The sequence below is a fragment of the Dreissena polymorpha genome, chromosome 5 (assembly GCF_020536995.1).
Source record: "Dreissena polymorpha isolate Duluth1 chromosome 5, UMN_Dpol_1.0, whole genome shotgun sequence".
Lineage (NCBI taxonomy): Eukaryota > Metazoa > Mollusca > Bivalvia > Myida > Dreissenidae > Dreissena > Dreissena polymorpha.
Genome location: NC_068359.1, coordinates 78,416,809 through 78,443,135, shown reverse-complemented (window position 1 = coordinate 78,443,135; position 26,327 = coordinate 78,416,809). Strand labels below are relative to the sequence as shown.

The 26,327-nt window shown below is 37.8% G+C and overlaps 1 protein-coding gene across 3 annotated transcripts in view; it reads left to right on the top strand.

Moving 5' to 3' along the window:
- LOC127881431 (uncharacterized) overlaps positions 1–26,327 on the top strand; it is a 67,763-nt gene that overhangs the window by 28,306 nt on the left and 13,130 nt on the right. For all 3 annotated transcript variants that reach the window (XM_052429315.1, XM_052429317.1, XM_052429316.1), the window contains 4 exons: positions 8,725–9,425; positions 10,060–10,294; positions 10,791–10,953; positions 24,864–25,001. In XM_052429315.1, the coding sequence (XP_052285275.1) occupies positions 8,841–9,425; positions 10,060–10,294; positions 10,791–10,953; positions 24,864–25,001 (1,121 nt within the window). In that variant the 5' untranslated portion in view covers positions 8,725–8,840. The remainder of the gene's footprint in view (positions 1–8,724; positions 9,426–10,059; positions 10,295–10,790; positions 10,954–24,863; positions 25,002–26,327) is intronic.

Below are 26,327 nucleotides of genomic sequence, written 5' to 3'. Positions count from 1 at the left end.
AATCACATGTGCACCATGGATTGAAAAACAGTTTTGGGGCATTGTTATTGGTAATGTTAATGTTTTCATTTTTCATCAATGTATGATTTTCATTAAAAGTATTCAGTGGAAAGCAAGAATGAAATTACATAAATATTTATGTACTAAGTATGTATTTAGGGAAATAGGACAAAGTCGGGGGAAACTCATCAGTGCCCATTAATTTGTTATTTAAATTAATTTAAGGAAATACTGTCGTAAGTGTCCCTTTAAGTGGTTGAGTATTCTGTTCATAAGACTATCAGTATTTATCAAACATTTCAGTTGGAATTTCTTGCATCAAATTCCACAATTTGTGCTAATCAATAATTTAAAATCATTGCTAAAATAATTGAACATGCCTTATCTGCCATGTTTTACAAAGAAAGACCAATGAAGTACAAAATATTTGCATTGATCAGGGGAGAAAACCAATAATGCATAAAGAACAGTATGTTCGTCACAGTTCAATAAGATGTATAGCGGTTTAATGATTAATTGTTCAATGTATTGTAAGATTATTCAATGATTAAAAAACGCTGTTTTAGATATGCCTTTTAAACAAGTAAAAGCATACCACCACTCACAGGTTTGTTTTTTGGAGTGTGCACAAAATAAGTTAATGAATAAATTAATCTGATGAGTCAAACAAAAGTTGCAAAGAGTTTGAAAAAAAGATTTGAAAGACTAACCTAAAAATCCAGTGCAACTTTTCAATTTGTGCATTGTCTTATTCAATTTACTTTTTTGAGTTTTAAGTAATTAGAATTAAACCACAAGCCAGAGCAAAAAATGTTTGTAAATTGACTTGATGCCGTTATCACAAACAATATTTTACAAGTTCGGAACTTCTTATTTTCAGGCCATTTATTTGCATCTTTGGAAATCATTTGTTACTAACAGGTTGTCTAAAAATACAGAATCCTGCTGTAGGAATACAGGGCTTATCGCAGTGTTGTAGGAATACAGGGCTTATCGCAGTGTTGCTGTAGGAATACAGGGCTTATCGCAGTGTTGCTGTAGGAATACAGGGCTTATCGCAGTGTTGCTGTAGGAATACAGGGCTTATCGCAGTATTGCTGTAGGAATACAGGGCTTATTGCAGTGTTGTCCCTGCTGTAGGAATACAGGGCTTATCGCAGTGTTGTCCCTGCTGTAGGAATACAGGGCTTATCTCAGTGTTGTCCATCCTGCTGTAGGAATACAGGGCTTATTGCAGTGTTGTCCCTGCTGTAGGAATACAGGGCTTATCGCAGTGTTGTCCATCCTGCTGTAGGAATACAGGGCTTATCGCAGTGTTGTCCCTACTGTAGGAATACAGGGCTTATCGCTGTATTGCTGTAGGAATACAGGGCTTATTGCAGTGTTGTCCCTGCTGTAGGAATACAGGGCTTATCGCAGTGTTGTCCCTGCTGTAGGAATACAGGGCTTATCTCAGTGTTGTCCATCCTGCTGTAGGAATACAGGGCTTATTGCAGTGTTGTCCCTGCTGTAGGAATACAGGGCTTATTGCAGTGTTGTCCATCCTGCTGTAGGAATACAGGGCTTATCGCAGTGTTGTCCCTGCTGTAGGAATACAGGGCTTATTGCAGTGTTGTCCCTGCTGTAGGAATACAGGGCTTATCGCAGTGTTGTCCATCCTGATGTAGGAATACAGGGCTTATCGCAGTGTTGTCCATCCTGCTGTAGGAATACAGGGCTTATCGTTGTCCCTGCTGTAGGAATACAGGGCTTATCGCAGTAGTGTCCATCCTGATGTAGGAATACAGGGCTTATCGCAGTGTTGTCCCTGCTGTAGGAATACAGGGCTTATCTCAGTGTTGTCCATCCTGCTGTAGGAATACAGGGCTTATTGCAGTGTTGTCCCTGCTGTAGGAATACAGGGCTTATCGCAGTGTTGTCCATCCTGCTGTAGGAATACAGGGCTTATCGCAGTGTTGTCCCTGCTGTAGGAATACAGGGCTTATCGCAGTATTGCTGTAGGAATACAGGGCTTATTGCAGTGTTGTCCCTGCTGTAGGAATACAGGGCTTATCGCAGTGTTGTGCATCCTGATGTAGGAATACAGGGCTTATCGCAGTGTTGTCCATCCTGCTGTAGGAATACAGGGCTTATCGCAGTGTTGCTGTAGGAATACAGGGCTTATCGCAGTGTTGTCCATCCTGCTGTAGGAATACAGGGCTTATCGCAGTGTTGTCCATCCTGCTGTAGGAATACAGGGCTTATCGCAGTGTTGTCCATCCTGCTGAAGGAATACAGGGCTTATCGCAGTGTTGCTGTAGGAATACAGGGCTTATCGCAGTGTTGCTGTAGGAATACAGGGCTTATCGCAGTGTTGCTGTAGGAATACAGGGCTTATCGCAGTGTTGCTGTAGGAATACAGGGCTTTTCGCAGTGTTGTCCATCCTGCTGTAGGAATACAGGGCTTATCGCAGTGTTGCTGTAGGAATACAGGGCTTATTGCAGTGTTGCTGTAGGAATACAGGGCTTATCGCAGTGTTGCTGTAGGAATACAGGGCTTATCGCAGTGTTGCTGTAGGAATACAGGGCTTATCGCAGTGTTGTCCATCCTGCTGTAGGAATACAGGGCTTATCGCAGTGTTGTCCATCCTGCTGTAGGAATACAGGGCTTATCGCAGTGTTGTCCCTGCTGTAGGAATACAGGGCTTATTGCAGTGTTGTCCCTGCTGTAGGAATACAAGGCTTATCGCAGTGTTGTCCATCCTGCTGTAGGAATACAGGGCTTATCGCAGTGTTGTCCATCCTGCTGTAGGAATACAGGGCTTATCGCAGTGTTGTCCATCCTGCTGTAGGAATACAGGGCTTATCGCAGTGTTGTCCATCCTGCTGTAGGAATACAGGGCTTATTGCAGTGTTGTCCCTGCTGTAGGAATACAGGGCTTATCGCAGTGTTGTCCATCCTGCTGTAGGAATACAGGGCTTATCGCAGTGTTGTCCATCCTGCTGTAGGAATACAGGGCTTATCGCAGTGTTGTCCATCCTGCTGTAGGAATACAGGTCTTATCGCAGTGTTGTCCATCCTGCTGTAGGAATACAGGGCTTATCGCAGTGTTGTCCATCCTGCTGTAGGAATACAGGGCTTATCGCAGTGTTGTCCCTGCTGTAGGAATACAGGGCTTATCTCAGTGTTGTCCATCCTGCTGTAGGAATACAGGGCTTATTGCAGTGTTGTCCCTGCTGTAGGAATACAGGGCTTATCGCAGTGTTGTCCATCCTGCTGTAGGAATACAGGGCTTATCGCAGTGTTGTCCCTGCTGTAGGAATACAGGGCTTATCGCAGTATTGCTGTAGGAATACAGGGCTTATTGCAGTGTTGTCCCTGCTGTAGGAATACAGGGCTTATCGCAGTGTTGTGCATCCTGATGTAGGAATACAGGGCTTATCGCAGTGTTGTCCATCCTGCTGTAGGAATACAGGGCTTATCGCAGTGTTGCTGTAGGAATACAGGGCTTATCGCAGTGTTGTCCATCCTGCTGTAGGAATACAGGGCTTATCGAAGTGTTGTCCATCCTGCTGTAGGAATACAGGGCTTATCGCAGTGTTGTCCATCCTGCTGAAGGAATACAGGGCTTATCGCAGTGTTGCTGTAGGAATACAGGGCTTATCGCAGTGTTGCTGTAGGAATACAGGGCTTATCGCAGTGTTGCTGTAGGAATACAGGGCTTATCGCAGTGTTGCTGTAGGAATACAGGGCTTATCGCAGTGTTGTCCATCCTGCTGTAGGAATACAGGGCTTATCGCAGTGTTGCTGTAGGAATACAGGGCTTATTGCAGTGTTGCTGTAGGAATACAGGGCTTATCGCAGTGTTGCTGTAGGAATACAGGGCTTATCGCAGTGTTGCTGTAGGAATACAGGGCTTATCGCAGTGTTGTCCATCCTGCTGTAGGAATACAGGGCTTATCGCAGTGTTGTCCATCCTGCTGTAGGAATACAGGGCTTATCGCAGTGTTGTCCCTGCTGTAGGAATACAGGGCTTATTGCAGTGTTGTCCCTGCTGTAGGAATACAAGGCTTATCGCAGTGTTGTCCATCCTGCTGTAGGAATACAGGGCTTATCGCAGTGTTGTCCATCCTGCTGTAGGAATACAGGGCTTATCGCAGTGTTGTCCATCCTGCTGTAGGAATACAGGGCTTATCGCAGTGTTGTCCATCCTGCTGTAGGAATACAGGGCTTATTGCAGTGTTGTCCCTGCTGTAGGAATACAGGGCTTATCGCAGTGTTGTCCATCCTGCTGTAGGAATACAGGGCTTATCGCAGTGTTGTCCATCCTGCTGTAGGAATACAGGGCTTATCGCAGTGTTGTCCATCCTGCTGTAGGAATACAGGGCTTATCGCAGTGTTGTCCATCCTGCTGTAGGAATACAGGGCTTATCGCAGTGTTGTCCATCCTGCTGTAGGAATACAGGGCTTATCGCAGTGTTGTCCATCCTGCTGTAGGAATACAGGGCTTATCGCAGTGTTGTCCAAAATAAGCCTTTGCAGTCTCCACATGCTTATCAGGGGAGACAATACTGGATTTGTTAAGATAATACTTCCTTCAAAGGTAAATTGCCATTAATATGGAAAGAGTCGTCCCTGAGGTATGTGGGACAAGTCACTACACATGTGCATTAAACCCCGTTTTCCCAGTGCCAGACTCAAATTGTTTTCTTAGCTGCAAGGATAAAAATGTGCACCTTTTCAAATGGTTGAATTTATGATGTCAAAATTGTGTGCATACAGGAGCTGCCTACTCACCATATAAGATGATTTAAATATGACCAAAAGATCTTATCTTTTATGATCTTATACAAAGTGATCTCATTACAGAAACCATTAAATTAAAAATTGTTATGTGTTATTGGGACAGTTATCTGACATTTTATGACAGTCAATCGTGAAAGAGAATGAAATAGCTAATGGTTATAGTCATTATAGTATTTTAATTAAAATAATCTATTTATTTTTAATTTTATCTTTAATTAAAAATTCATTTTCATGTCTGGTTTGTAAACCACTTGTGGACTGATAATGTCTTACTATAACTACTCAAATATAAGGAAACTATATATATGTAGTTGAAGTCCTATTATAAGTATTGTTCAGCTAATATTTAATGCAGAAAGCAGTTCAAAATGAAGTACAATTCACTAGTCAAGTATATTACAGATCACATTTCTATTTTAAGTATTTTTGGAGTGTTATCAAAAGTATATAAAGATAACGTTTTAAGTAAGATACTGCTGTAACAGAAAAATTATTATTAATAATTAATATGCAACTTAATTTAAAGTTCATTGTTTCTTTTATTTGAAACAACACATTTCTTTAAAAAAGATGATCAGCATATATCCTGATTTAAATTAAGGTACACACATTGACATTTGAAAGTTATCAAATAAAAAAAACAAAGGGTTAAGTAACGTAGAATGGAGACTGTAACATTAGTAAAGTACTTCCTAGTACTGTTTAAGTATAGTTAGGTGAAACATCTTAAACAACCTATCATGTTTAACAAAGGTCTAATTTCACAGCAGTGAAACTAAAAGAAAAAGATGTTAATAATAGCTTTTATGTTACATGTAAAAGTAATTATAAATGACTTCACCTGGGGTGGTGATTATATTCAGTGTACCTCAACTTTCCTCTACCTAAGATTGATTGTAATGTAATAGCCTCTGGTTGCATACCAATCTTTTCATGTTACAGAGACAAGACTGACTGACTGTCAGTTTTCACAGCTCAGTGATTTTCTTCATTTGTACTGGCCTGACTTAGCGTCAGCCTTCCACGGTGTTTAATAAGCCGTAATGGCCCTTGAGCAAGAGAGAAGGACACATCAAAGTTGTGTTTTGGTTTTCTGTATAATGCTCTGTGTCACTATACATATTGCTTTTGTTTTTGTTTGACTTCAAACATTTCTTTAATACAGTTTAAGGAAATTTTTGTTTTAATTTTTAACCCTTTCAGTGCTGGAACCGAATTTTGAAGGCCTTTGCAAACAGTTTGGATCCGAATGAGACGCCACAGAACGTGGTGTCTCATCAGGAACCAAACTGTTTGATATTCTGATAGAATTCTTTGAAAAAAATAAAAGAAAATGCTAATTTTAGAAATTCAGCAGACGACATTTTAGCAGATGACAAATTTCCCAGCATGCAAAGGGTTATAAAGACATTGTACATGTATGAGACCTTTGTGCAAACTTTATCAATGTGAATTTAAAATATTTATTTGAAAATTAAAATCCACATGTAAAACAAGGCAAAACTCAACATAATAGCCATAAACCAATGTCTCTTGTTGATCAGCCTCCACTGTGTCTATGTCTAGATTTCTTGTTACTATGGCAACAAATAGACAAGAAATATTGCTGAAAATGGTGGGGTTTCAACGGTAGGGGACATCATTGTTTTTTTGGCAATAGTCTTGTTAAGTTTTTTTCTGGTGGACAGAAAGATTGAAGAAGAGTGTGAAACACAACATCTTCATCTCTAGTTATTTTTCACAAATGCGTGTTTTGGTGAGGAGTTTACTTTTGGGGAGTAGGATCTCTACTAAGGTTATAAACTATGTTACACTTCATTAACAACATAATACCAACAAAATCCTCTCAATATCATTGCACTGGTTAAAATATGTCAATAGTTACACAATGTTAATTTAATCTATGACAGGCAATTCTAAACAGCACTGACAAAAAGAAGCATCTTGTGTCAAATTTCAGCATCAGTTTTCTAGTAACAACAGGGAAGCAAACAGATATTATAATGCACTCAACAAGTCCCATGTAAATCAATTTCTATGTAATCTGTGCAAAAATATACAGAATAAAGGATGTTTTTGTGTGTCACCTATCAAATGTTTTTGACAAAGTTTAAATGTGGGTAGAGGGAGTACATTAGAACAGTTTAGTTTGCAATCACAGACCCTTGTTTCTCGTGACAATATTATAGTTTAGTTATTGATATTGCAATTCTTATGTAGGCACGGAGAAAAAATTAACCCTTTGCATGCTGGGAAATTTGTCGTCTGCTAAAATGTCGTCTGCTGAATTTCTTAAATTAGCATTTTCTTCGATTTTTTTTCAAAGAATACTGTCAGAATAGCAAACAGCTTGCATCCTGATGAGACGCCACGTTCTGTGTCATCTCATCTGGATCCAAACTGTTTGCAAAGGCCTTCAAAATTTGGTTCTAGCACTGAAAGACTTAGGAAAAATCTATAGACACAGATGAAAATAAAGAAAATATAGCACATGCACATTGTCGACAGCAAGGCACAATACACTTGCTCCGGATAGAGCCAGATTTTGGGGGAAAAAACACAAATTTGCCTTTACAATTATAGCACACGGATTTAAATTCATAATCACATTACATTTCAACCGTTATTATTATATGAAACTGTCATTGGTTTATAAAAAAGGTCAGCTTCATTTGTACCTGGAGATTAGATGGGTTTTCTAAAAATTGTTGAAATCCCGTTTTTAACTCTTAAAGCGCTGGAGCTGAATTTTAAAGGCCTTTGCAAACAGTTTGGATCCAGATGAGACGCCACAGAATGTGGCGTCTCATCAGGATCCAAACTGTTTGCTATTCTGATAGTATTCTTTGAAAAAAATCGAAGAAAATGCTAATTTTAGAAATTCTGCAGACGACATTTTAGCAGACGACAAATTTCCCAGCATGCAATGGGTTAACTATTCAGCTTAATCTGTGATATAAAAGGGATATTTTTAGATCTCATCTTTATGTCAAGTTAAAAAAACACTATTGAAATCCATGTATGGTTTTATATCCACGGTGCTACTGTGATTTTTTGTGTTCAGAACAATCTTAATGAATGAATCAGGACAAGAAACAAATATGTGGATTTGAGTGGCCATAGTAAAGCTTCTACATTAATGCATGTTCAGTTACTGAGGCGAAATCAAGCATGTACTCTCAAAATTAATTGATGTTTGTTATTGGTAGGTAGGCTTAATTTGGATAAACTCATTTGAATTTAGATGACTTTCTTTTGTGTTTCGTAAAGTGGAGAATTTGAGTATGCATGTAAGTTTTTTCTTGAGTATTTCAATATTTTTATACACTCCGTAAACAATTAATGTACCGTGTCGGGTTAAATAGAATTAATTTACCGTGTTTGGTTAAGATTTCTTGATAGTTCCAGCTTTGCTTGGTTAGCCATACATGCTGTATATAAGCTAAGATTAGGGACAGCAATATTTTGATAGATAATTATTTATGTTCAAATTATTTAAATATAAAAAATAGCAAACTTCATTCTTCCGAAACCATTAATTTTTGTACTTCTATAAAAAGTGATTATTATAGTACATTATTTACTGCATGTTAGCTGAGATAAATGATGCAATAAATATAATATAAATGTGCCTTTGAATGAAAACATTAGGAATAAGGTGTATTACTCTGAGTTCTCCTTTGGAATAATTTCTTCACTTGGACATAAACTATTGCCTCAGTGGATAATCTCTTGCTTTGGTGCATAACCTCTTGCTTCAGTGTATAACTTCTAAAGCTTTAGTGCATAACCTCTTGCTTCAGTGCATAACCTCTTGCTGTTGTGCATAACCAGTCACCATAATTCACCAACACTCGCCACAGTACATGCACACTGTGGTCAACTAATTTAATGTTTGCATAACTACTACATAATCAATATGTTTTCTCTCTTTTCAGATTCCACAAACGAGAACATATAACCTTCACCTTACCAAGCCTGCACATTTTTTTCCTACTGAGCCAGAAATCATGAAAAATAACCAATATTGCAGTATTCCTGTTTTCCTTTGAAAATGGCAACAAAGGTAGAGTTGCCTCTCGAAAGTGAGCTTCCGCCCTTAAGCAATGAGGCTGACATTATTGAACTTCCACGTGTGGTTTTGCCACCTCATGATGATGATACTCTGTTGAAGGCAACTCACAATCAACAAATTGAGACCAGTGCTTTATTAATCGCAGAGAACGGCGATAATGACATCAATGGGGAAATGGTTGAAGAGAACAGTGTTTCAGAATGTGGCGATGCAGAAATGAACATTACAACAAAAGATGACGATCACAAACATAAAGAGAAAAACACTGAAAACCATAGTAGTGTCGCCACGTCAAAAATTGACGTCATCATTGAAAATGTGCTCACTGACGAGAAATCAGACACTGACACGGTTACCCTATCCAATCCTTTAAGTGCAGCAAGTGCTGTAGAGCAGGCCATGAATTCCTTGGTGGGTCTGAGCAGCCTTCCCAACATGCCTATCACCTTGACGACCACAGACGGTCATGCGGTGACACTGGCGCCGGCACAGTACCAGTTCCTGCTGCAGCAGCAGTACCTCAACTACCTGCAGATACAGCAGCAGATCTTGATGCAGCAGAGCGTAAGTAATTTTTTACTACCAATATGTTAACTCTTTCAGTGCTGGAACCGAATTTAAAGGCCTTTGCAAACAGTTTGGATCCTGATGAGATGCCACAGAATGTGGCGTCTCATCAGGATCCAAAATGTTTGCTATTCTGATACTCATTCTTTGAAACAAATGGAAGAAAATGCTAATTTTAGAAATTCAGCAGACAACATTTTAGCAGACGATAAATTTCCCAGCATGCAAAGTGTTAAGCGCAGTTTTATATGCTCACATTTCAATTAAAAATTGTTTAGCATTTTACATTCATTAAAAACTGTGTACCGATTGCGCAATAGCAAACTTGGTGCCGATTTAAGTCTAATGTACGCCATTTAGTGGAATCGTACGTAAATTGCTCGTTGGTGTACTCAACCATGAAGTTAAATGTTTGACAAACACTAGCGTACAGACAAGCAGCAAAACATGTTTAAACAGGCAGTTAGGTCAAATAAATCAAGTCAGAAATCTGAATCTTTTTCAAAAAGGTTCAGACATTATTTTTAATATATTTGTAAGTACTGGTAAATTCAATTTTCAAAGAAAAAAACAATTTCGCTTGGTTAAAGGTACTAACATAATAATTGTTGGCTGCTGGACCTTTTTACAGCAACAAGCCCAAACCCCTGCCACCCAGTCAGAGGTCATTGACCTCAGCGTGGTATCCGAGGGCAACGCAGTCCCAGTCACCATGGTAACCTCAAGTGGCAAGGGCACAAAGGTCAGCCCGTCCGTTTCCAATGGCAATCGAGAGGTCAGCAAGAAGTCTCCGGAGGAATTGTCGCCGATGGTGTCGTCTATTGAGGACATGGACGAAAAACAAAGAAATGCAGAGGCTGAGAACGGTAAGAGCATTTATCAGCTGAAAATAAGCTTAGTTGATTTTACCCGTTCCCACTCAGACGCAAAGTGAAAATGGCTATGTGCAAACAGCATAAAACCAGTACAGCATGCAAGTTACTCGCAGTCTGTTCAGGTTTTATGCTGTTTGCTGCTGATCAGTATCTATGAGTTGGAACTAAAGCATTTAAAACATAGTTAGAAAGGTCTTTAATTTATTTAACTTTTTAAGGGCTATACATGCGTCAACATGCGTATCTAAGTGGTAAATGGTAAAACCATGCTTACTTTGGTACATCAGCTTGTAAGACACCATTGACCTAGTTCACATATTTTTGCAAGATTGGTCTCTAATTGGACTCCATTATATTTATAATTCTGTTAAGTGCTATTGTTCTGGAGGACTAAACACAATTTTAATCAAAGCTTGTCCCTTTCTTTAAAACAAGCAGTTTTTCAGAGAGGAGCAGACTTATCCCACTTATGATTATTCAATTGCAGCCCGCAACATCAACCAGTACGGGCGCGAGTTTACTAACGGGCGTCCCCTGCCAGACCACCTTAGGGTCCAGATCCTACAGCTGGCCCTGCAGGGGATACGGCCGTGTGAGATCAGTAGACAGCTGCAGGTGTCACATGGCTGTGTGAGCAAGATCCTCAACAGGTACAGGAGCATGGCGATAGAGGATTATTCATATGTGTCGTGTTCTGAGAAAACTGGGCTTATTGCATGTGCGTAAAGTGTCGTCCCAGATTAGCCTGTGCAGTCCGCACAGGCTCATCAGTGACAACACTTTCCACTTTTATGGTATTTTTAGTTTCAAGGAAGTCCCTCCTTACAAAAATCAAGTTTAGGCGGAAAGTGTCGTCCCTGATTAGCCTGTGCAGACTGCACACTTTACGCACATGCATTATGCCCAGTTTTCTCAGAACAAGACACATGTTACAAATAGTAAAGCAGGGATTTTTATGCTTGTTCATACGTGTATGTAACCAAATATCTAGCATGGGTTTTTATTTGAGGGTTCTTCTGGGAAAACTTGGGCCAATGTATGTGCGTAAAATGTCGGCCCAGATTAGCTTGTTTCAGTCTTCACAGGCAATCAGGGATTTCAGTCTTCACAGGCTAATCAGGGATTTCAGTCTTCACAGGCTAATCAGGGACAACACTTTCTGCTTAACCTGGATTGTTGCCTGCGGCATTTAAGCCCAGTTTTCACAAACTGCAGCTCATATGGCCTGGTAAACAGGGCCCTATCCTTCAAGTTCAAATATTGGGAAAAGAAGCATGTGGAAATTATATTTCAGAGGAAGTTTCACCTGATGTTATTGATAACAAATGACATTTCTAGGGATATTAATTTAAAGAACAGAGGTGTAATTTTTTACCCATTAGCTGTTTTCCTCCCTTTTAATGCCACACTTATTGAGTTATAGTTATAAACTTTTTATCCCCCGCCATAGGTGGAGGGATATTGTTTTGGCGTTGTCTGTCTTTCCGTCCGTCCGTCCGGAGCCATATCTTGGAATTGCTTTGGCTGATTTCATTGAAACTTGGTATGAGTATATAAATGGATAACAGGATGATGCACGCCAAATGGCATTGTACACCATCTGTTAATTACAGAGTTATGGCCCTTTGTATCTTGAAATATGCTTTCAAATATAACATTTTGTGTCCAGAAGCATATTGTCGGGGGATATCAATTTAATGAATTTGCTTGTCTTAATCTATATACCAATGGATATTTAGTTCAGTTCATGTCTTTATTAGAAAAATCCGTGAAACTTTGAAGCACACATTTTTGTTAATGAATCATATAATTTGATCTTAATTTGATACAATTATAATTTGATTTTTCATACATGAAACTCCGATAGCATCATTAAATTCTGTTAGAAATAATGCAATAGCCACCCTGTTTGTGAAACTATGGCTGCATATTTGTCTCACATAAGCAATTGTTATGATCGTGAATAAACTGGGAAACCATGTTAATAGACCCACGGTTGAGAGCATTTGAAAGGTTATTATGGTAATTGCATGCTGGTGATTTATAAAATTGCATAATTATTCAATACATTTAATCAATAATAAGGTTCATTTTTTTGTGGGCTCAAGGTTTCTAAATACTTCTTAAACTAACTTTGCTTCATATCATTTTGATATATGTTTGGCATATTTGCATAAAAAATGTGTTTTAAGCTGAAAGTTTGTCCGGACCATATTTATGTCATTTATCATTAGATTTAAAAATGACTTGCTACATTTGTTTATCATAATGGGACGGTGTGTCATGTGAAAAAAGTACGTTGATATCACAAAGGGCAAGGTCACACTTGCAGTTCAAAGGTCAAATGCTTGTCTGGGCCAAAACTTTGTCATTTATTGAGATATTTTAAAATCATTTGAAAAATTTGTTCACCATCATTGGACGGTGTGTCGCGCGATAGAATTATGTCGATATCTCCAGGGTCAAGGTCACACTTGTGAGTTCAACGATCATAAATGAGCTTGTGTGGACCATTACTTTGTCATTCATTGTAAGATTTTAAAATCATTTGGCACATTTATTCACCAACATTGGACGGTGTATTGGGCAAAGAATTACGTCGATATCTCCAAGGTCAAGGTCACACTTAAAGTTCAAAGGTCAAAAATGGCCATAAATGACCTTGTCCGGGCCATAACTATGTTGTTCATTGTGAGATTTTAAAATAATTTGGCACATTTGTTCACCATCATTGAACGGTGTGTTGCGTGAAAGAATTACATCGATATCCCCAAAGTCAAGGTCACACTTTGAGTTCAAAGGTCAAAAATGGCCATGAATGAGCTTGTCCGGGCCATAAGTATGTCGTTCATTGTGAGATTTGAAAAGCATATGGCACATAGGTTCACCATCATTGGATGGTGTGTCGCGCGAAAGAATTACGTCGATATCTCCAAGGTCAAGGTCAAACTTTGAGTTCAAAGGTAAAAAATGGCCATAAATGAGCTTTTCCGGGCCATAACTATGTAGTTTATTGTGAGATTTTAAAATCATTTGGCTCTTTTGTTTACCATCATTGGACAGTGTGTCGCGCACAAGAATTATGTCGATATCTCCAAGGTCAAGGTCACACTTTTAGTTCAAAGGTCAAAATGGCCATAAATGATAATGGCATAATTATTCTTAAAAATCGCCATAAATTAGATTCTTTTGTTTTGTGAAGACAGGATGAAAAATAGTCTGTGTCAATGCAGCATGTGGGGGTATACGTCACGTCTGTGACAAGGCTCTAGTTTATATAGTTAGATATAAAGTCTTAATGACTTTATTATCATGACCCCAAGTACAGTTGGACCAGTGAAGCATTTTTCTGTCTGTCTGTGTGAAGGTCCCAAAGCTTGTGGAAGTAGATTTAAACTTACTGTTGTATCTGGATTGTGCTGTGACAAGGTCTACGTGCAGTTATAGCCTATTGTTTTGCCACTATATAATTTATAGTCCCAACATTTTTGACCAGGTTTTCAGAAGGAAAAAAATGGTTATTAGATTGGCGAATGTCGGCGGGCAGGCGGAACAAGCTTGTCCGGGCCATAACTTTGTCGTTCATTGTGTGATTTTAAAATTATTTGGCACATTTTTTCACCATCATTAGACGGTGTGTTGCGCGAAAGAATTACGTCGATATCTCCAAGGTCAAGGTTACACTTTTAGTTCAACTGTAAAAAATGGCCATAAATGAGCTTGTCCGGGCCATATCTATGTCATTCATTGTGAGATTTTAAAATCATTTGGCACATTTCTTCACCATCATAAGATGGTGAGTCGCGCAAAAGAATTACGTCGATATCTCCAAGGTCAAGGTCACACATTTGGCACATTTCTTCACCATCATAAGACGGTGAGTCACGCAAAAGAATAACGTCGATATCTCTAAGGTCAAGGTCACACTTTGAGTTTAAAGATAAAAAATGGCCATAAATGAGCTTGTCCCGGCCATAACTATGTCATTCATTGTGAGATTTTTAAAATCATTTGAAACATTTGTTCACCATCATTGAACAGTGTGTCACACAAAAGAATTACGTCAATAACTCCAAGGTCAAGGTCACCACGACTTATAATAGATGTATTTTGAAACAAAGGGGGTTAATTTTAATCAATCAGTTCAGTTTGAGTTGTCTCCCTGTATCAGACTTTTTTCAAATTGAAAACCTGGTTTTGTGACAATTTTGTCCCTTGTTTTGTTTTCAACTCCTTTTAAATTATGGGTGGATCTCATATAAACTTGCAGTCAATTGATCCTTGTGTGTTGGTGATTGTAGAGAACGGAATTATTACTATTACTAGTTTAATTATAACCCTTTTTTCTAATATTGAATTTGTAGTCTCAAAATTTTATGTTAAGCCGTCTTATAGTTTATAAGTCAACATCATTTTCTGAGGCTCAATTTATATACGTCTGATTGTTCTCAAATATTGTTAACAGTTGACATCAAATCAATGTCTGCTACTTGTTAAAATATTTTAGTAATAATTATGTATCTGTGTAAGAGGATGTGCAACAGAGCTGTGCGTAGCTTTTTATCATGGGCAGTCATTTAGAAAATCATCCAAAAATACATGAATCTACAATAACTTTGCTCGTACAGGTTCTTCTGTTTTGGAAATATGTGGCATTTCAGGGAATGTATCTTGTTTAATTATACTCAGGTTCCACAGTAACAGGCAGAATTATATTATTTGAAAATAGTTCAATGGATGTTATAATCACTGCATTGCTTAATTGCTCTTTGCAAAATGGACTAATACAAATGCTCTGGGCTAGTTCACCCTTTCACACTCAGAAGCAAAGTGAAAATGGCAAACGGTATAAAACAAGAACAGCCTGCGAGTAACTCGCAGTCTGTTTATGTTTTATGCTGTTTGCTGCTCATCAGTATCTAAGGGTTTGAAATGAAGCCTTTACAACTTGAATTTAGTAAGAAAGTTTGGGTTTTTTTATTTAAATTTCTATGGGACTACAAATGCGTCAAAATATGTATCTTAAGTGCTATAGGTTAAAATGGATATTATAAATTACTGCATTGCTCATTCGCTCTATGTCAAAGGGACTAATACAAATGCTCACTGCCAGTTAAAGAATCCATTTTGAAATCGTTTGTTCAACAGAAGCTTAACTGTGCATACAGTTGTAATTAACTCTCATTATGGTAAAAAGTTTCACGTCAGTGATTTTCAATTGACAACCGGCTTAGGCTGCTAAAGCATTTATCCATTGCCATTGCAAGCATGGCTGATCCTCCATGCACAATGGCAGCCTTTGTGCTTCGGTAATTTTGCCCTTAACAGTATCTGGTTATACTGAACAACTATAGGCTGTAGCCATGTGACATGGAATTCGTTGGTTCAATTTTGTTATTGAAAAGTTGTTTTTTGCCTCCTGTTTATTTGTGTTGCTACAAATGACGACAGAGAAATTTTAAGTGTTTGGTTGACTGCTTTTAAATTTCTAAAGATGTATTGATTTTTGTTGAAACGCTTATGCGTAATTTGATGTCATCTGAAATGATTTGCAAGCAAGTGTAGCAACTATAATAGTGGCTTGTAAATAATACCGACTGTTGGAGTGTTTAGGTATTATATAACTTGACATGTAATAGTTGAAAACAATTTTTGTTCCTGTTATGTGAGACCTGGACTTGTACAAGAGCGTAGACAGGAACATGTGTAGATGACGGTAATTTATTTATAAAAGCGAATTATCAATGCACGTTTTGGCAAAATAAAAATGTATAAAAAAGATTTTTTTACATGTGTTAATAATATTCAATTTAGGAAAATAACAAATATTTTGAATGTATGTTTATGTATAATTAAAATAATAAAAAAATTGTAATGCTTTTCATTGAGTATATAGCAAAATCGTCTATAAGTGATGCAGCATATTAACATACAATAAAATTTAATATACTCCGGGTAGTGGATTGGTAGCATGTTACCTTGGCTTCTATGGGTCCATGATTCAAACCCCCAGGGCAGGCTTGTTGTCTTAATTATCTTTTCCATGTTATTATAAATAATATAAAACTATTTGAAACAGTTTTGTAAGAAATTCCTTTTCTTTTTATTTTCAAAAATACAAAAAGTTTGTGAAGAAAGCCCTTTACCTTGGTCTTCTTAAAGTTTGAATGAGTTACATAACTGCGGTGGTAATTGACCATGAAAGTTTGATGTATACATTCAGTGAAGTGAAAGTGAACAATTATTAGAGTGTGCGTGTGAATTTAGAAGTTTAATAAGTACTGAGACTGCAGTATGTAAGAATGCGAAAAAGTAAAACCATTTGCTGAATGTACATATATTGCGCAATATTGTTCTTCGCGTGACTGTCAGTGATTTCAAAGCTGCTTGGAAAGGCATCATGTGCCGAATTTAATATAGAAAAAATGTCATGTTTATTTTTATGGCATTTAAATTGAAGGTGAAACGTTTAGTCAGTTTCTAATATTTTGAATAAAAAATTATAATGCAAATCAATATGATGTTATTTTTTTACAAATTTTAATAGAGAACATGAGTTTATTTAAGACTTAAAACACAATAATTTCTACAATAATTTTTGCAATGGAGACTTTGAAGAATGATAAGAATTAACTTCTTACATTTTCATTTGCTTAAGGAACTTTAAAAATACAAAACCCATCATGCTACAGTTACGGTTAAAGTCAAATGTAACCTGGCTGGTAGAGTGCTGGACTGAAAATTAACCCTTTACCACTTAGATAGTATTTTCACACATTTGTAGTTCCTATGAAAGTTACATCTGATTTAAGACCTTTCTTTCTAGATTCAAGTTGTTAAGGCTTGGTTTTATGCTGTTTGCTGCTCATCAGTATCTAAGGGTTGGAAATGAGCCCGTAAGGAAGGCCTTTAATTTAAATTAAATTTATAAGAGACTACAAATGCTTCAAAATACGTATCTATGTGGTACAGGATTAACCCTTTTAGCGCTGCAGGTTTTTTTTGCCTGATTTTATAGCAGAAATTCGGCTATGTTCCCAATCCCAAAAAGTATACTTTTTCCCCAAAATATGGCAAAAAGTTCCCAATTTCCAAAAAAAAAAAAAATTTTTTTTTTAAAGAAGACTGTCTAATGCGTATTTTATCTCAATTTTAATTCAATTACATCTAACAAAGTATTATATGATTTTGTTCTTTTAATTTGAATGATTATAAAAAGAGTTATGTCAAATTTAGTATTTCCCTAACCAGTGGACTTCAGACGGGGTAATCACGTGATAGTCAAGATGGCGACGTCCATACAGAGACGTATATTTTTTGCCGTTTTATACCCTTTAATACTTCTGTTTATATTTTTAATGACGCTCACTTTCCAGCCATATCAGTAAAAAGGTGATTAGCGTGTATTTCGTATTTAAATTCGCTTTATATCTCAACTTTACTCCCCGCAAATTTTTTTAGTGGAGCCCTAATTAGGTCATCCCGCTTTGAAATTTTGCACTAAGTAAAGTCGAGATATAGAGCGAATATTACTATGAAATAAAAGCCATTAACTTTCTTCCTAATATGGCTGGAAAGTGAGTGGAATAAAAAATAATTATACAAGTAATACAGGGTATAAAACGACGAAAAATACCTGCCTCAGCATGGACGTCGTCATCTTTTTTGTCACGTGATTACCCCCTCTGTGGACTTTTCGTGATTACCCCCTTTGTGGACTTTTGGTGTGGAAAAAAAGGCTAATGAATTTATTTTCCCAATTTCATGAAAATGCCGATAAAATTCCCAATTCCAAAGCCATGGGCTATCTTCCCAAAAAGTGGAAAAAAACCTGCGCAGAAACCGAATTTTAAAGGCCTTTGCAAACAGTTTGGATCCTGATGAGACGCCACAAAATGTGGCGTCTCATCAGGATCCAAACTGTTAGCTATTCTTATAGTATTCTTTGAAAAAAAATCAAAGAAAATTCTTATTTTAGAAATCCAGTAGACAACATTTTAGCAGAGGACAAATTTCCCAGCATGCAAAGGGTTAACCCAGGTAAAGTGCGAGTTGATAAACTGGAGGGATGTGAATGACTGAATTACTATTGAAAAGGGTGTAAAATTTAACAAAACAAACAAACAAGATAGCTGTGTTGAATAGGAGGATGCGGGGTGTTGCATTCACTGATGACAAATTGTTAATCAGATTTATGATCTGCAAATCTTGCACATATTTAGATAACGTGTAACTCCATATTTGGCAGTTTGTGCACGTTTGATTGCCTTTTAATGGGTTGAATCACTGTGATTGAGTTGTTAGAGGTATACTGATAGCATTACAATCATTTCCCTGCCTGACTAGGGTGGTTTCTGCAAGTTTTGATTTTATTTTTATTTTTTTTTTAAATTGGTTTAATACATTTCTTTATGAAAAAATGTTGTTGTTTATTTTAAATTCAAAAAACAACTTAGCCATTACCTGTATATAAATTTAACTAGTATACCAAACAAACTGATCATAATTATACGACAGTATGGACAGGTTATTTTGGAGTCAGTCAATCATTTGGTTTGTGTTCTTAAGTTTTGGAGCTACATTATCTTCAGCAACTAAATTGAAATTTAACCCATTTATGCCTAGCGTCTAGAAAAAAGGTGATTGCAAACAGCGAAGACCCAAATGAGAGGTCCACGATGTGGCGTCTCATCAGGGTCTGCGCTGTTTGCTTAAAGAAATTTCTGTAAGAAATATTCTAAATATAGAAATAAATATACTAGACATCCCTAAATTTGGAATTGAAGGATGGGAGAGTCCACTAGGCATAAATGGGTTAAAATGTGTAAACAATTACAAGAATATGTGCAAGACACTTTCGTCCACAGAGATCCTAACATTCCCAAGTTATTTGCCCTTGATGAAATCTCTCAACCCGATTTCCTCCCTCTCCCCCCCCCCCCCCCCCCCCTACCCCCCACCCATCCCTTCCTTGACCATCAATGGACTTTCCAACACCTAAACATTGTAGGAACTTAAAGGAATGTACATACATTTTGCATTTTTGCAAATATTTAGATTACATTATTATAGTCAAATCGATTTTTAGCTTGGCTGTTTTCAGAGAGGTATTGTCATAGTCAGCTCGATTTCCGCCGTAGGCGTGGTGCTAAAACCTTAACAAGGGCTCTAAAATCAAAGTGCTTCCACCTACAACTTTGAAACTTCATATGTAGATGCACCTTGATGAGTTCTACACTCCACACCCATTTTCGGGTCACTAGGTCAAAGATCAAGGTCACTGTGACCTCATATATAAAACTTAAACATAGGCTCTAAAATCAAAGTGCTTCCACCTACAACTTTGAAACTTCATATGTAGATGCACCTTGATGAGTTCTACACACCACACCAATTTTTGGGTCACTAGGTCAAAGGTCAAAGTCACTGTGACCTTTAATATAAAACTTTAACATAAACCTCTACATTCGCTCTAAAATCAAAGTGATTCCACCTACAACTTTGAAACTTCATATGTACATGCACCTTGATGAGTTCTACACGCCACACCCATTTAGGTTCACTAGGTCAAAGGTCAAGGCTGCTGTGACCGCTAATATAAAACTTTAACATAGCCTCTTAAATAAAAGTGCTTCCACCTGCAACTTTCAAACTTCATATGTACATTCACCTTCCTCATTTCTACACGCCACACCCATTTTGGGTCACTAGGTCAAAGGTCAAGGTCACTGTGACCTCTTAAAAAAAATAAAAATCTAACAAGCTTTCGCAGCCGAGCGTGGTACCCGTTATGCAGTGCTCTTGTTAACACTTTTTGTTAACCCTTTCAGGGGTTATTTTAACTAAGAAAGTGACGCCTATATTCGGCGTCTTCCCCTACCAGAATTTTTTCCCTCAAAATACAATTTCCCCACCAAAAATATCATTTTTCACTAAATTATAATATTTTCTCTCAAAGAAATGTTTATTTTTCCTTTGGGCATTCGACAATTATCCAATTTGCACCATGTACAACGATCTCGCTCTCTCTCTCTCTCTCCAGACGAACACAAAAAATCTGGGAATCCCAGTTATTCTAAATATAGCTCTTAAATTACGTCATGTAAACTGGGCAACTAATCGTAATAATCATGTGACTATTTTACTGGATACCGGTCTTGCGCGAGAAGGGTGTTTCGTCAATTTATTACCGGAAACCAGTTGAATTTTCATCCGGGCTATGTGCAAGCCAAGATATAAACGTGAAAACAGAAAAAAAATGTCTCACAATTGGCGTTCTTACACAAACAAAATAAAACATTCGGACTCGGAAGATACTGAACGCATCGAGGCATTTTCTAAGAAAGAATCATCGAAAACCGTTATAACCCAGCAGGATTCTGAGGTAATCAACATCGAACATTGTGAAAGTGAAAGTAGACAATCGGCAGCTGCCGCTCCTTTCCCTTCCAATACTGTAGCAGATCAAGATCGTCAACCCATTCATCATGAAATTGAAATCACAAAATTGACATCGTCCCCCGGCCCCAGTACAGAAATATAGTTGAAAACATTTCCCATTATCAAGATCTACACCCATCTATTAAGAACTTTGACTTTAATACGTGTTAAATGTGTTTAAGAACAAAAAGGACAGAGACAAGCCTCTTTTAATGAGTTATAGACATTGAAATGAACAGTTTTTATTTTTTCCCCTAATTTGTCTCTTTCGCACTCTTTTTTCCCCTGTCACCCAGCGTCCAGCGTCTTCCCCTTTCTCTAAAAAAAACCCCTGCCTTTAGTATAAAATACAAAAAATCAGTGTACTTTCTAAAACTGTAAACCACATTTCAGCTTCAGCAGCCTGTGAACAAATATACAAGACCCTTGGCATTTCATGGAAGACTGAAAATGTACAACAAGCCAGCCACACAATGAAATAAAATGTCTGTTTTATGTGTAGAGACTTGCTCCAAAGGATTTGGCATTCACTGCTGTGCTTGTTTTTTCCCCCAAACATGATTAATTGCCTTGCTACGCATGCACGCACTTGTGTTCTGGTTGGCTGGTAGCCTCAGAGTGTGACCTTGGCAATGTTACAGGGCCTATAGAGTTGGAAATTATAGGCTGATTAAAGGTGTGATATCCAATTATTGTTTCTGTTGTATCGGCTGCTAGCTGGTTGGTAAATTGTTGCATATTTTGTTGGACTTGTTGAACCCTTTACCACTTAGATACATATTTGTGCGCTTTGTAGTCCCATAGAAAGTTACATTTAATGAAATACCTTTGTTACTAAATTCAAGTTTTGAAGGATTCATTTCCAACCCTTGTATACTGATGAGCAGCAAACAGCATAAAACCTGAACAGACTGCGAGTTACTCGCAGGCTGTTCTGGTTTTATGCTGTTTGTACATTATTAAGCCATTTTCACTTTGCTTCTGAGAGGGAAAGGGTAAAAGTGTGATATCAAATTATTGTTTCTGTTGTATGGGCTTGTGGTTGGTAAAATACTGCAAATATTGTTAGACTTGTTTAATGGTACAATCTGATGATTTGTAGGTTAAGTGTTTTTTTATGTCCCCTTTCGAAGAAAAGGAGGCATATAGTGATCAGACTTTCCATCCATCTGTTTGTCTGTCTGTCCGTCTGCCTTTCCGTCACACTTTGCGTTTAGGTTTCAAAAAATGCTCATAACTTCTATGTCCCTTGAGATATAACCTTCATATTTTGTATGCATGTGTATATGGATGAGGCCTTTCCATACGCACAAAAATTTTCACCCCTGTGACCTTGCGTTGAACTTAGGGTCCGCGTTTAGGTTTCGAAATCTGCGTTTAAGTTTCGTAAAATGCTCATAACTTCTCTGTCCCTTGAGATATAACCTTCATATTTGGTATGCATGTGTATATGGAAGAGGCCTTTCCATACGCACACAAATTTTCACCCCTGTGACCTTGACCTTGAACTTAGGGTCCGCGTTTAGGTTTCGAAATCTGCGTTTAAGTTTCGAAAAATGCTCAGAACTTCTATGTCCCTTGAGATACAACCTTCATATTTGGTATGCATGTGTATATCGACGAGGCCTTTCCATATGCACAAAATTATTTACCCATGTGACCTTGACCTTGAACTTAAGGTCCGCGTTTAGGTTTCGAAATCTTTTTTAAGTTTCAAAAAATGCTCATAACTTCTATGTCCCTTGAGATATAACCTTCATATTTGGTATGCATGTGTATATGGATGAGGCCTTTGCATACGCATAAAAATTTTCACCCCTGTGACCTTGAACTTGGGTCCGCGTTTAGGTTTCGAAATCTGTGTTTAAGTTTTGAAAAATGCTCATAACTTCTATGTCCCTTGAGATATAACCTTCATATTTGGTATGCATGTTTATATAGAAGAGGCCTTTCCATACGCACACAAATTTTCACCCCTGTGACCTTGACCTTGAACTTGGGTCCGCGTTTAGGTTTCGAAATCTGTGTTTAAGTTTCGAAAAATGCTCATAACTTCTATGTCCCTTGAGATATAACCTTCATATTTGGTATGCATGTGTATATGGGCGAGGCCTTTCCATCGAAAATTATTTACCCCTGTGAGCTTGATCTTGAACTTAGGGTCCGTGTTTAGGTTTCAAAATCTGCGTTTAGGTTTCGAAAAATGCTATAACTTCTATCAAAGCGTTTATAGGGGGCATATGTCATTCTATGGTGACAGCTCTTGTTTCCCTTCATTTTGGGAATAGGGCCAGGACACTAAGAATTGATTGTGAAATTTGATTTTTTGTGCTTCCAAGTAGCTAAATTGAAGATAAGTGTTGACAATGTCATACTTTCAAAGGTGGGGAAAGTGTGGCTGGCAATTGGAATTTCGGCCCAAAACAATAAAAAGAAACACTGAAGTCTGTATCCTCTATAATCAACGGCTTGTTAAAGTAGTAGCATTGTATTGGGCAATTTAGGCTGATAACAGATATGACCTCTAATGTATTGGTATTTGTTGCATGGATTAACATTGACAGAACTGTTGAAAATATCACCTTTTTAAAAACGCTGATTGTATTTAATTATTAATGGTTTACAGGATTAGAAGTAATCTTTCAGGTATTGAACACAAATAATATTGAATAATAGTTACAATAAGAACTTCTTTAAAGGTAAGATGTTAACAAATATTTAGGAGTTGTAAAATGGGATCAGAAGTTAGATAATTATACCCCCACAAACAAAGTTTAGGGGGGTATATAGGAGTGAGCTTGTCTGTCAGTCGTTCTGTCTGTCGGTCCGTATTTATTGTCCCCTCTCTAATTAAAGTTGTTTTCATCTGATCTTCACCAAACTTGGTCAGAATTGTTGTATCTAGATGATGTCTAGGTCAAGTTTGAGTATGGGTCATGCCGGGTCAAAAACTAGGTCACAGGGTCACTTAGGGCGTTTTAAACATTGAGCATGGTGTCCGCTCTCTAATTCAAGTAGTTTTCATCCGAGCTTCACCAAATTTGGTCAGAAGTTGTATCTCGATGATGTCTAGGCCAAGTTCAAACATGGGTAATGGCAGGTAAAAAACTAGGTCACGGGGTCACTTAGTGCGTTTTAAACATTGAGCATGGTGTCTGCTCTCTACTTCAAGTAGTTTTTATCCGATCTTCACCACACTTGGTCAGAAGTTGTATCTAGATGATGTGTAGGTCAAGTTCGAACATGGGCCATGCCGGGTCAATAACTAGGTCAAGGGTACAAAGTTTAGGGGGGTATATAGGAGCGAGCTTGACTGTCGGTCTGTCGGTCCGTATTTAGTGTCCGCTCTCTATTTCAAGTTGTTTTCATCCAATCTTCACCACACTTGGTCAGATGTATCTAAATGTTGTCTAGGTCAAGTTCGAGTATGGGTCATGCCGGGTCAAAAACTAGGTCACGGGGACACTGAGTGCGTTTTAAACATTGAGCATGGTGTCCGCTCTCTAATTCAAGTAGTTTTCATCCGAGCTTCACCAAATTTGGTCAGAAGTTGTATCTAGATGATGTCTAGGCCAAGATCAAACATGGGTCATGGCAGGTCAAAAACTAGGTCACGGGGTCACTAAGTGCGTTTTTAACATTGAGCATGGTGTCCGCTCTCTACTTCAAGTAGTTTTCATCCGATCTTCACCACACTCGGTCAGAAGTTGTATCTAGATGATGTGTAGGTCAAGTTCTAACATGGGATGGGTAAAAAACTAGGTCACGGGGTCACTATGTGCGTTTTAAACATTGAGCATGGTGTCCGCTGTTTTTTGTGAAGACAACATGCAAAATATTCTGTGTCAATGCCGAATGCGGGGTTATTAGTCACGTCTGTGACAAAGCTCTAGTTGAGCTTCTCTCACTTGTAAACAGGGTTAGATGCATTTGTGTCAAGTGTCGTCTCGAGTTGGCCTGTTTTTACCGCGCAGGCTAATAAGAGACGAAACTTTCCGCTATATATAAAACAGGTTTTGGCTATATAAAAAAGGAGTATTGCCCCTGCCATGCTTGTGGGAACTGCGCAGGCTGATCCAGAGCTAGACTTGTTCATTAGAACTGATCTATATATCTTCAGGTATCGGAAAACAGGCAGTATTAATCCTGGCCAGATAGGGGGCAGCAAACCCAAAGTGACTACCAGCGACGTGGTGGCCAAGGTCCGCTTCTACAAGGCACAGAACCCTCAGATGTTTGCCTGGGAAATACGGCAGAAGTACGTGCATTCAGGGCTGTTTTTCCTGATTTTTAGACTGTTTACAGCCCTGCATTATCATTTGAACCCTTGACCACTAAGATACGTATTTTTACATATTTGCAGTCCCTCATAAAGTCAATTTAATGAAAGACCTTTCTTTCTTGATTCAAGTTGTAAAGGCTTCATTTCCAACCCTTAGATACTGATGAGCAGCAAACAGCATAAAACCTGAACAGACTGCGAGTTACTCGCCGGCTGTTCTGGTTTTATGCTGTTTGCACAAAGCTTTTTCCACTTTGCTTCTGAGTGGGAAAGGGTTAATAGAGATAACTCTCTCCTACTTCTTGTACTGTACTTATACTATACAGAGTTATGCTTTCTTATCAGATTTAAATGCTGATAATTCAGCCAGAAGAAAAAAGGAGCTTTGATATTGTATTGCAGTACATCTCAAGAAGTAATAGTGAAATTAGAAAGAAAAATTATCAGTCTGTTGACAGACAACCTGATTTTGTGAAACGGCCTTTTGTGAAAAAATGAATCACAAACTTTTCAAAATTGTAAAAAAAATGAGTTGCGAACTTCTGAAAAATTGTGAAAAAAACTAGTCGCGAACTTAAAAAAAAAAACAACAGAGCGTGGCCCATTTGTGAATAAGTAAAAATAGTTTGAAACTCTCTTATTTAAAAAGATATATGGAAGGTTTCAACTCGAATACTTTAAGTCTTATATTTGCTTATTTTTTTCTTTTGATGATGGTACCTGGAAAAACATATGTTGAAATTGAGTGAGGTTACAGACACAGAAATAGAAGATATGCTTGCAACAACCATCTGTTTTAGTAATGGATTTCTAGTTTATGATTTCTCCTGGCAAAAGTTACAGTTCATAGAATTCAGTGAAGCAGAGCAAATGTTTTCCATGAAGATTAAGATCCGGATTTCTAGTTTATGATTTCTCCTTGCAAAGTTACAGTTCATAGAACTCGTTGAAGCAGAGCAAATATTTTCAATGAAGATTTATTACCAAGATTGCATAATATCAGATCAACGTGGGCATGCACTGTGACAGCATGCTAATGTGTTACCATATGTTTTGTGATATAAAACAAGATTACTATCCACTTACTGCAAATAATATTCAAATATCAATGAAACTCAGTTAGTTTGATAGGTATTTTTTTCTGAAAAATGAACCACTGATTTTACCTCGTAATATTTTGTTGGCTTTTCAAACCGTTTTTTATGCCCCCTTTCGATGAAAAGGGGGCATATAGTGATCGGACTGTCCGTCCGTCTGTCTGTCTGTCCGTCTGTCTGTTTGTCTTTCCATCACACTTTGCGT